The 12,755-nt window shown below is 32.8% G+C and overlaps 1 protein-coding gene across 8 annotated transcripts in view; it reads right to left on the bottom strand.

Moving 5' to 3' along the window:
- The window catches only part of LOC129918438 (YLP motif-containing protein 1-like), a 239,962-nt gene that overhangs the window by 188,531 nt on the left and 38,676 nt on the right, over positions 1-12,755 (bottom strand). For 2 of the 8 annotated variants that reach the window (XM_055999017.1, XM_055999018.1), the window contains exon 5: positions 556-662. The exons of 5 other annotated variants lie outside the window; for them this stretch is intronic. In XM_055999017.1, the coding sequence (XP_055854992.1) occupies positions 556-662 (107 nt within the window). Of the gene's footprint in view, positions 1-555; positions 663-689; positions 3,907-12,755 lie in introns of those variants that run through there. One more of the 8 variants, XM_055999024.1, reaches the window with a different exon arrangement.

Raw genomic sequence — 12,755 nt, 5'->3', positions numbered from 1 at the left:
TTTTTTATAAAAATATATCGTTTGAATTCCAAGAAGTAAAAAAAAACATCTACAAGAAAGATATGCTTAGAAGTTCTAAGTAACTAAGTGCCAATTTTTTCACATTTCATTCAACTTCAAGTCGCCATTTAATTTAATGTAGTGTGAATAAATTGGGGTAATAAATATTTTGTTCCTATTTAAATAAAAACAGCCTTGTTAAGATATTTCATAAAAACATGTAAAATAAGTTTTTTTTATGAACAATATAGTTTACAAGATAATAATAAATAAAAAAAAGTTGAATAATTATACATATTTGTTTAATTATTCTTAGTGTTTTTATTCTTTTTCGGTTTCCAGACTTAAAAGAGAAACAAGTAAAACATTTATAGAGGAAAAAAAACAATTTTCTAGATGGAGGTTTCTGTAGAAATCGGTCGTCCATTAAATATTGCAGCGCTAATTCACTTAAAAATATTAAGATTCAAGAAAAAAATGTACTCGTTTCCCTTTGTCGAAATTTTACTTTTAACCAAAAATAAAGAAAACAGTGTCTCTTTGAAATATACAAACCTTGACCGATGCCAACACCACCGGTTGAAATTAAATTAGTACTAGATGTTGTTGGCGGCGGGGGTGGTGGTGGTGCCTGGGTATAATCCACTAGATCCCGTTGTATTCTGTTTATAATTTTTTTTAGTTATTATAATTGATATGTATAAAATATAAATATAATTTAAAGTAGACATACAATTTTTTTTATACATTTTAAATTATTTATATTGTATTAAATATGTATATGTTTTTTATATTGCATAATTTTTTAAGTGCACTAAATTGAATATAAATGCAAATATGTTTAAAATAATAACGGTTAAGATAAATTTAAAAATTAACTAATCGATGCTGTTGTTCTTTAACCAATATTAAACATATTCATCCTTACTTTACACCAATGACTAAAATTGAATGTGTCAACAATATGGAAAGAAAATGCAGTGCTAAGTCGCACGTATTTGTCTTGTAGTTCAAAGTCCTTGCTTAAAAGAGATATGCGAGGTTGAGATTGTTTAAAAGAAATTGTAAACCGGAATATATAAAAAATACCAATACCAAATACCAAAAATACAAAATGTTTAGAAAATAAAAAAAAAGTAAAAGTAGCAAAATGTTATCAACAAAAAAAGTTTGAAGGTGGGACGCATACTAGACATTCAAGATTGCTTCTGATAGTACGGAAACCTAAAATTTGTAAACAACCACTTCTCATACAAAATATTTTAGAAGTCTTAAAATAGTATAGGTGTTTGAAAGGTAAAATGTTTAAAGATCTAAACAGCACCATTAAGGGTTTTTTTTTTAGCTCTGAGTAGAGCACCTAGCAGAGCCTGAGCTAATCGAGCTCGCTCTATTAGAGTATCCTCAGAGCTTTCCGAATTAATAAAGAAACAGCACGGAACTGTCGTATATAAAAAAAGGCAAGCTGACAAAGATTTGTTTCGGTTTTTATTTTCAATTAAGTTTATCAGACACAGAATCATGTCAGAAACAAAAAAGAAATTAAACAGAAATACATATTTGTATTTTCTAAAAATATTTATTTTTATTTTTTTCTGTTGTCATCTAACTCATGACATGAACAAAATAAATTAAGTTGGATGCGTTCAGCTTTTTACTACTCTGCTATCTACTTCACGTATTTTTTATTTAAAGAAGAGTTATTGCAAAATTTACGAAGATGGTAAAATATGCGAAGAACTACTCCTGGCAACCGCGCTACTTTGGATTGAGAAGCAATTGACTAGCAAAAGCCCTCTCTCAAGCAACTAAAGTGTCCCTATACAAAACTCATGGACTTTAAAGAAGGCGGATGAAAACATCTTGGATTGTTTCAAGACAAAAGTTCTTCGGTCGATTTTTGGTCCCGTGTGCATTGATAGTGATTGGCAAGGAAAAGACACTTACCTAGCCGAAGCATGGACAACAATGCTTCGGCCCGGAAAGTTTTCGACTCCAACCCAGAGGGACGACGACGCAGTAGAGGAAACACTTGTCTAAGGTGGCGCACGAAAATGGAAGGGGACCTCAAAACTTAGCGTCCGAAATTGGAAGCAGCATAAAGCTGGCTGGAGAAGCTTGTTGGTTAAGGTCTAAATCCACAGCGGATTGTAGCAGCCTTACGGCGCTGGTCACTTTAAGTAAGTAAGTAAGGTAAAAACTGCTGATTGAATATCTTAATATTGTTATTATATGATGAGAGATAAGACCAAAACATACTTTGATCAAATGAGACATCAAGATTAATTTTTCCAGTTAAATTCTTCTACTACACTTAGGAGTAAAAAAATGGAATCAAACTTTGCGTTCTGTAAAAACGCATTTGACACACATGAATGTTAATTGCACCATTAAAAAGCTTAAAACAAAAGCTTTAAATCAATGCTAGGAACTTAAAAACCGGTTCACTTTATAAAGATCCAATCAACATAAAAGAAGTATGTAAGTAAAAAAAACTGAAATCTAAGAATAAGAAGTACAGGAATGGGTGTATATCACTTTTATAGTGTAGGATAGCGTGGAAAAAAACTGACAAAAATAAATCCAACGCTGTCATTCGAGCCATTCTGGTGTGTGAAGTGTGATAGAATTAAAACCAAAGTGTAATTCAAATTCAAAAAGCATTTTAAATCATTCTTTAACACAATTGCAAAAACTTTTGTAGAATTAAATAGTCAGAAAATAAGTCTTAGAGCCAATTTTTCAATCTTCTAATAAACAGTCAGTTAACTGTTCTACGAATAAAGTTATAAGGCTCATAAACAATCAGATAAAAACACTGAATTTTTCAATCAAGAATAATTTATTCTACAGAATAACAAAAAAAAATTGTCAAATTCAAAAATATTTAAAATTAAACGTCATTTTTATTCATGATTGTTTTTGTTTTCTTGTTTTCCACTGTATTTTTTTCAAAATTCTTTCAAAACAGCTTTGACAACTGACACAATATTTTTTTTGAGATTATTCCTTAGAATAATTTTATTCGTCTCTGATTTATTCTTAGGAATAAGCTATATCTGCCTGTTGAAAAATTGATTTTTTCTCTATTCTTAGGAATAAGTACTAACTGACTGTTTATCTCACTATTGAAAAATTGGCCCTTAGTTAATAAAAAACAAACAAAACAATAAAAACAATGATGTATTGCTGTGTAAAATTGTGCAAAAGATATTTTTATAACCATTCAGCGACTCTTTCCTTTCACATGTGAATACACTTTATTTGCAACATAAATATATGTAAAGTGAATTTATTCATATAAATAGTTTATCGTAGAATAATTTAGAATTGGTTTCTTGTAGAATTAATTCATAAAAATATTAAAATTTGTTAAAAAAAGTGACCTTTTTTCTTGGATTTTTTCAATCCACAGTTGTCAAATTGAAAATCTCACAAACAGGGAGGTATTTATTTTTGTTTGGTGATGGTAAGGCGCTGCAACAGCAGCTCTTATGTGAAATTATTCTTTCCATTTGTTATTTTTTTTCTCGGTAGCGCAAGTTTAATAAGAAAAAGAGTATATAAATTGTTTTTTTGATCAAAAAATAAAGCTTTTTGTAAGTTTTCCCTCCAGAAATATGTTTAAAAATTTTCACATAAGTACTTTTACACTTTTAAGCCAATGTAGTTAATGCTTAGATGCCAATATTTTATATTTTTTATTTTTAAAAAACCATAAATAACGTGTTTCATACAAAATATAAAATTTTCAAGTAGATAAAACGTTGCGAACAACCATCTTACTGCACTCCGTCCCTGGTTCAATGCATATGTGTTTGTGTAACTAACACTAATTTGTAAAAATGAAAAAAATTGCCGCACTGGTTTCTTCAAACACCCATTCCTGAACTTCTTATTCATAGACTGAAATTGAAACAGAGAGTATCTGAAAAATTTACCATTTTAATAAAATGAAGTGCAATTTATTGACAGATAACGTCAATAGTAACGTATGGAAAAAAACCTAAAATTGAAAAAGAGAGTATCAAGAAAATTTAACATTAAAAAAAAAAATGAATTGCAATTTATTGGCAGATAGCGATGATACTATGGTACGCATTTTTATGTTTTTACCAACAATTTAAAGTAAAAAATTCAAGCTTTTAGATGAGACCATGAGACTTGAAGAAACATTATTTTAACCATTGCATTTTTTGTTTTTAATAAAAATAATTTATTTGATTCCGTTTTTTGCTCCTAAGTGTATATAACATTTTGCACAGTTTTTTACTTGCGATATTATTATTATTATTTTTATTATTATTATTTATTATAATGTAATTAATTACAAAATAATACAATTAAAGCAATTTTATTTATATTTATTCGTAAAAAAAAAGTTGAGATAGCAATTTTCCATGACATTACGATGATAGAGAATGCGAAAAAAGTTGGTCTCGAAAGTTCGTCCGTCAGTCTGTCAGTGTCTGTATAAGAAGCTACAGCCTAAACGGATGGGCCGATCAACTTCAGACTTAGTATGTAGCAGGTTTTGGATCCTGTACAGAAGTACCTGTCATATACCAATTTTGGAAAAAATTGACTTTCTCAAAAACGGCTTCTACGATTTTTAACAAAAAAAAATGAAGTATTAGTTTTTAAATAAGATCTGTCTTTAAATAAAAAAAGTTTTTTTTTCAAACATCCTTATTAACGGTTACTACCATAGAACCTTTTTTGAAATTTCAAACTATCTTCCAAATTACTGGTTGAATTTTAACGAATTTTTTTATGCAAAAATATTTAAATATTTAACAAAATTTTGAAAAAAAAAAATATTTTTTTGATTTCTAAAAAATTTTTTTTTTTTTTTGAAAAATCAAATCTTGATTAAAAGTTGTACAAAATATTTGTTTTCAAAAAATTATTTATTTTAAAAAACGGCTTTTGAGTTTTTTTTCCTAAAAATGTATCTTTGTAAAAGAAATTAAACTGCATACTTTTTTTGTAGCTCAATTTCATTTAAAGAGTTGTTTTTTTACGTTTGAAGAACGAATATTAAGTTTTATTTATAGATTTACCAAATTTGTTTATAAAAAGTTTTTAGATCTAAGAGCGAGTTCGTGCGAGTCGTTCATTTTTTTTAAGTCACAAGATGTAAGCATATTAACATCACTATAATATCGCAGGTTGAGAAGGATAGTGTCATGGCGGATGGGCTTACGGTGACTACTACTATGAAGCCAAGACCTATGCGATCGCGAAACTTGTTTTCGCAGAAGGGCCTCCCATGGTCGACAGGTCGAAGCGGAGTAGGCTGTTGCTACTAATTACCCCCCCAACGAAGGAGTGTTCCCACCAAGGCACTCCCAACAATTGACGGTAGCGGAAGAATTCATTTATAGAATCAACGGTAGCGTCACCAGTTCCAGTTAGGCCGAACTATTTGGTGAACCCCTTATACGAGCTACTCCGACATATTCAGAGCACAGGTCTATAAGGAGCAAATCACATCTAGGCAAAATAACATCAAGCACTACCCCGCCAGGCAGTACCGCTGCTACACACGGTACTGATCCTGGACCGATTAGAAATAATCGGGTCAGAGCTATACGGATTCCGGGGGCTAGCAAAGTATTGCACGAGGTTAGAAGAAAATTAAGAGTCGCGAGTTGGAACGTGGGTAGTATGAACGGCCGAAGCTGTGAATTAGAAGAGATGATGAAGAGGAGGCGAGTGGACATCTTGTGCTTCCAAGAAACCAAGTGGCGAAACACTGGAAACAGAGCCCGTTTCTTAGACGTCAAGACAAAACAATACAAGATGTTCTACTACGGAACAGAGCAAGGTAGAAACGGAATCGTTGTCATCCTTGCGGAAAAGCTTCTTGGAAACGTTTTGGCTATTTCGAAGTCCAGTGACCGATTGATGTCTCTAAAACTGGTGATGGAAGGAAAGGTGTGGAATATAGTCAGTGCATATGCTCCCCAAATTGGATGTGAGCAGGTGGAAAAAGATGCATTCTGGCTAGACTTCCACAACCTCTTTAAAGACATCCCAAAGGAAGAGCTTTTGTTTGTGGGTGGAGATCTAAATTGACATGTAGGGAACGGCAACGAAGACTATGAGGACTGCCATGGTGGCCTTGGATTCGGAGCTAGAAACTCCCCTGGCGAAGAAATTCTAAGCATGTGCAGGTCACATGGTCTTATAGTGTTGAATACCATGTTTATCAGCAGACTACAAAGCGAAGAGTGCAGAGTACAAAATATGTGGGACTCTCTGCAACGAACTTGCTTGTCGAAGGCGAGGTCACTGCTAGGAACATCAAAAGGAAACTACCAACGGGAAAAAGAAACATGGTGGTGGAGCGATGAAGTCAAAGCAGTGATATCAAGGAAAAAGACCGCTTTCCAAGCTTGGTCCAAACGCCCCTCTCATAATAGAGATGAAAAAGCACGACTCGAAGTGGACTACAAGCGCTACAAGAAGGAAGCCAAGAATAAATGCGCCCAGCATAAAGCAGAGAGTACGGAAAGCATGTATCGCGAGCTTGGGGAAATATCTGATCCAGCTGCTGATGCAAACCAGGCTCTCCAGGAACTGCGACATGCTAAGCTGAACAAGGGTGCAGCCATCTTCAAAATTGCCGCACAAAGGAGAAGGAATGCCCATGAAATTCGCTCACCAAAGTTCATTAACGATGCTCAAGGCCTACTACTTGTGAATGACGACAAAATTCTTCACAGGTGGCGACAGTATTGTGACGAACTCCTTAATGAGCAATTTCCCAGGATACACTTTCCAACAGCCGAACCTAATTTAGAAGAAGTACCCGACGTTACAGACGAAGAAGTTAGCGTGGCGGTGAAAAACTCCAAGAAAGGAAAAGCAATTAGTCCAGACGAAATACCCTCTGAGTTCTGGAAGAAGATGGGAGTCATTGGGTGTGAATGGCTCACGATTCTTATCTCCAAACTCATTAGCAGTGACCAAATGCCAAATCAGTGGAGAGAAAGTTACCTTCTCCCAATCTACAAAGGAAAGGGGGACACACGAAACTGTGATAACTACCGATCGATTAAGCTGATGTCACACACCATGAAGATCGTTGAACGGATTTTAGATGGCCGACTACGAAAAATAATACGGCTGTCTGATGACCAGTGCGGGTTTGTCTCGGGTAAATCAACCACAGATGCAATACAGAGTTTAAGAATCCGAATAGAAAAACACCGTGATTCCTCAAGGGATTTGCATATTGTGCTAGTTGATTTCGAAAAGGCATTCCATAGACAACCACGAGATCTGATATGGGTGTCCTTGAGACAGCGAGGGGTTCCGGAAACCTACGTGCGGATGATCATGGACATGTACGAGGAAGTAAATACGAAGGTAAAATGCCCCGCAGGAGTCACCGAAGAGTTCCCAATCAAAGTCGGTGTGCACCAGGGAAGCGTCCTGAGTCCTTTGCTCTTATCACAGTCCTTGACTTCTGCTTGAAGGACATTTACCTGAATGGTACAATACTTCCCAAGTGCGAAAAGTTCAAATACCTTGGATCTATGATCAACAACCAAGCTTCTTGTGATGACGACATCAACCACCGAATAAGTGTAGGGTGGATGAAGTGGCGCGAAAACTCTGCCATCTTTTGTGACAGAAAAATGCCCCCTAAACTGAAAGGAAAGCTCTATACTGCAGTTGTTCGCCCAGCACTTACATACGGTTCACAATGTTGGACAATGTACAGAACGTATGAGAGTAAACTGACAGCAGCTGAGATGAAGATGCTTCGTATGACAGCAGGAGTAAAAAAGCTTGATCGAATCAGAAGCAAGAAAATCCGAGGAAGCCTTCACGTCAAAAACACCGTCTTAAATAAAATACAGCATGACAGTTTAAGCTGGTACTGTCATGTACAAAGACGAAACCCTGAGAACCCAGTTCAAAATGCGATCGCTTACGACGTTCCAACGCAATCGCGAAGAAGAGGCAGGGCTAAGAAATCATGGTGAAGACAAATGCAACGACAACTGCATTCAGTTGACCTTAGACATGGAACAATTCAAAATCGAGAAGCCTGCCGACGTTTCCTGAAGTCAACCCGGCGAACCCCACATGCGGAGCCGTAGTGTGAAGCAGTAGAGTGGGAGAGTTGTGACCCCATCCGAGATCATGACTATCGTCGATAGTGGAGAAGAAGAAGAAGAGAAGGATAGTGTCAAAACTAAAAAAAAAAAAAACGATCTTCTGCAGTAAAATAAGAAAATTATAAAACTAAATTTATGTACAAATAGATGAATTTGATAACAGAACTTCTGCTCTCTAGCGGCGTTTTTGCAGATAGAGTCACGCTATTTGGTACGAATGTAGATTTTGGCTTTGCGAACTCGAATATCGATCTAATTCAAAATCGAAACATTTTGAGTTGTGACACTATGTTTCTCGTTATACACTTAAATCTTTCTTTTCTTTTTTTAAGTATCTCATGTTTCAATTTTTGTTTTAGCTACATCAAAAGCCCATTTTGTATTGTGTTTTGCAAATAATACTTTAAACTCATTAATTTGTTTATGATGTATACATACAAAGTAATAGACACTATATTTTATTTTGACTAAACTAAAGGTCACACACTTTAATTAAAATCAATTTTGTTAGATGCGCATTTGGGCAGCTTAAGCAATATATAATTATTGCGAAAACTAAAAGTAGTGCTACTATGGCGTCAGAAGCCGTGAGTTCGATTCTCAGCTTCCACGACCAAAAAACTAAAAAATTGTTTTTTTCAGGGGTACCAGTGTTGGATACCAGTAATCGATTACAAGTAATCAGATTACATTTCGTCGCCGTAAAGCAAAATTGTTCTAAGTCACAAAAAGCAAATTTTACAGGGGACGATTTTTAAGTTTCAAATTGGTTTAAAGCAACAATTTTCTGCTAATTTGCCATTCAAGTTATGTTTTTTATAAAGTTTGTTCTTTTCTCTTGAATAAAATATACAAGTTTACCTCATTAGTGGTGCATACTATTTTTAAATATATTTTAAAACTAAAAACCCAAAATTGGACATAAAACAATTCCTATACAAGTACGTTTTTTCCTTAAATAAAAAGTGGACTTAGAACAAAATATAATGGGACTTAGAACAATCAAGAATACTCGGGCTCATTTTCAAAAGGCTACTTCCCTGTTTTTATTGTTCTATGTCCCATTACGGTTTTCAAATTCGGAAAGAGCACCCTCAAATTAGTAAAACTGCATCATTAACTCACTTTCGGTAAAAAGTGGATTTAGAACAATTTTACGTAGACGATTTGTAATCATTAATCCTGATTGCAAATAGTGAAATAATAGAATGAAATTCAAATTTGAATCTTTCTTGCATGCTTAGTAGTTCCGAAACACTTTTTCCAATTCTCTTTTCTCGTTTTTTTCGGATTTTATAGCGATCATTAACTCACTTTCGGTAAAAAGTGGATTTAGAACAATTTTACGTAGACGATTTGTAATCATTAATCCTGATTGCAAATAGTGAAATAATAGAATGAAATTCAAATTTGAATCTTTCTTGCATGCTTAGTAGTTCCGAAACACTTTTTCCAATTCTTTTTTCTCGTTTTTTTCGGATTTTATAGCCATTATTGGTAAATTCTAGCTGCTGCACCCTTCTTCATGATGGTTTGAGAATAAATTCTTCTTGTGCTACTAGAATTTCTATTGGTGTGAAATAAGCAATATGACTTTTATTCATATTTTAAAAAAAAAGTCAATACAGGTTAGATTTGTAGATATTGCAAATCATTGAATGGGTCCATTTCTTCTTATCCAAAGAAAACCGACTCTTCATTAGTCAATTTTTGAATGTATGACTGTAGTAATCTGGAAAGTCCCAAAAAACGGGAACAAACCTGCATACAAAATCAAGGAGGGGACCCTTAATATAAAAAAATAATAAATTTTTAAAACAATTTTTTTCTAATGTCGAATTCCTTTCAATTGAAAAATCGAATTTTCGGCGATCTCGAAGCGAATTTTTTCTGAAAATCATGTTCCATAGAAAAAAAATTCGCCTCAAACGAAGCAGAATTCGAATTTTTTTTAATCCCTCTTTTTTGAGAGATTTACACGGATTTGCACACACACTTGTAACATTTGACATTTCTCAAACGTCAAGCTGAAAGTTTTCTTCGTGTTGTTTGTTTATTTGAGAACACCAACTTCAAATAAAGAGTAAATTTTAATTGAATATCGTATTTTTATTGCGGAAAAATATGAAATAAATAAAAACAAACAATGTGCGATCAAAATATATTTTTTCCTGGCATATTTCTTGTGAAAAAGTAAAATTACTGTCACTTTTCTTCTCGTAATTGTCGTCAGAAAATTTTTTCTCTGTAAAACCACAGCATACGACCAAAATAATAACCTTCTACTTCATCTTCACTCAGATCTTAATAATAACTGCAATTTCCCTTTGATTCTGATTAAAATAAATCTATACTACCGAAGAAAATAAACAAAATTATTGATCAAAGGAATCTCTGGTTTTATTTTGCAGAAATTGTTTTGGTTTCAGCTTGACGTTCGTGTAAAAATTGTTGTCAAATGACACACATACAATCGCAAAAAGAATTCGGTCTGTTTTCATGTTCCTTTTTAACACCAAAAATTCGATTTTTTTGAGGCGATTCAAAAAATTGAAAGGAATTCGACATAAGAATTTACCCAGAAATCATCCTTTAATCTTATAGCGGAACATCCATTATTATTATTTTTTTTTCGATTTTATTCTAAGTTCTTATTTTTATAAATTTATGAAATACTTTTATGTTAATTTTCTGTGTTTTAAAATATTTTTTTTTTAAATATTTCTATTTTTCTATGTAATAAAAAAAATGTAATTTGATTACTGGTAACCGATTACTGATCGTTAATCAGTTTACGTTTTTTACCAACACTGAGAGGTACTACCTCTTGGGAAGAATTGACAAAGCTTCCAAGAGTATCATTGTCTTGAAAAAGTGCATCTCTGCTTAGCCATTCGGATTCGGCGGTAAACTGTACTTCTCTTCAATTCTTAAATAAAGAATTGACTTACAACTCTCAACCAAGAATGGTTGAGAGTTGTAAGTCACTAGGCCTTGCTCCTTTAATTGGTGTCGCATGTATAACAATATGACATGTAGTGTCACAATATTAATTTTTGTGTAAACTAAAAATTGGTTTAAATCATTTTCGAAATTGAAATCTTATTTTTCCTTTGTCAGTAAATTACATTTATCTCAAAACTACAAAAACAAGGCTGATTTTTTCACTTCTGAAAGAAAAAAGCTTAAGTCTTGGGACGCCACCCCTGGCAAAATCCACCATTTTAAAAAATGCGAATTGGTCTATATCTCCCAAACTATTAGCTTCACCGAATATGTTACTCAACCAAACTTGTAGGTAATATAAATATCTTTTCTTGTGCATTTACTGCTTTTCGGCGCACTTTTGAGGTAATGTCGTTTTATTTTAAATTTGTTCGTATTTTTTTTTAAATTTTCCTCAGTCTCTAACATAGTTAAATAATTTTTTAGCATAATGTTGTAGAGCATCAAATATATAGAGCATTAATTTGGTATACTTTTGATGATTATATGACTTTTCAAACCAAAGATGCGGAACTTTAAAGAGCAATCCCTCACAATATTTTCTACCTATATACTAATATGCTTTTGCATAAGGTATGAAAAAAAGGCTGAATCGTGTACGTTATGCAAAAACAAGAAAAATATGATATGAAATGGAGTATATTTCCCATAATTTAGGTGGGACGGCAATTTCCTCCAAATATTAATTAAAAATAAAATAAAATGCACGACTGGGGTCGCACGAACTTGCTCTTAGAGTTAAAGTTGTTTAAATTTTTAAGACTTTTTATATAGAAATTTGGAAAAAAAAATAAAATTCGTTTTTTAAAAAAAATAAAATAAAATCTGAAATTAAATTGCCCTCCAAAACAAGTATGCAGTTTTGATTGATATATTAACATGCATTTTTAGAAAAAAAAATTTCAAAATCGTTAGAGCCGTTTTTTAAAAAACTAATTTTTTATAAATAATTTTTTGGAAAAAAAGTTTAAAAATAAAATTGGTATGCCATTTTGTAGAAATCACTAATCAACATCTAAAAACAAAATTTCAAAAGAATTAAATGTACCGTTTTCGAAAATTTGATTTTTCAAAAAAAAATTTTCAAAATTTTTTTAAAAATCCAAAAATTATTTTTTCCAAAATTTTATTTTTGGCTTATATTTAAATTATATAAATGCTTCTTCACAAAAAGTTTCGTTGAAATCGAATAAGCAGTTTTGGAGATAATCGGATTTGAAAAAAAACGGTTCTATGGCAGGTACCGTTAATAATGATTTTCAAAAAAAATTTTTTTCATTAGAAGATAGACCTAAACTTTAAACTAACACTTGAATTTTTTAAACAAAATCGTTAGAGCCGTTTTTGAGATATTTCAATTTTACTAAAATCGGTATATGACAAGTACCGTTATTTTTGGTCCAAAAAAATTAATTCCAAAAATCCCTCTGGATAGTCGCCAAATAACGCTGCATACCAGGTTTGACATCAATCGGTCCATCCGTTTAGGCTGTAGCTCCTTATACAGACAGACAGACAGACAGACAGACTGACAGACTGACAGACTGACAGACTGACAGACTGACAGACTGACAGACTGACAGACTGACAGACTGACAGACTGACAGACTGACA

Source organism: Episyrphus balteatus, chromosome 4 (genome assembly GCF_945859705.1).
Source record: "Episyrphus balteatus chromosome 4, idEpiBalt1.1, whole genome shotgun sequence".
Taxonomy (NCBI): Eukaryota; Metazoa; Arthropoda; class Insecta; order Diptera; family Syrphidae; genus Episyrphus; species Episyrphus balteatus.
This window is presented reverse-complemented; position numbering and strand designations above follow the sequence as displayed.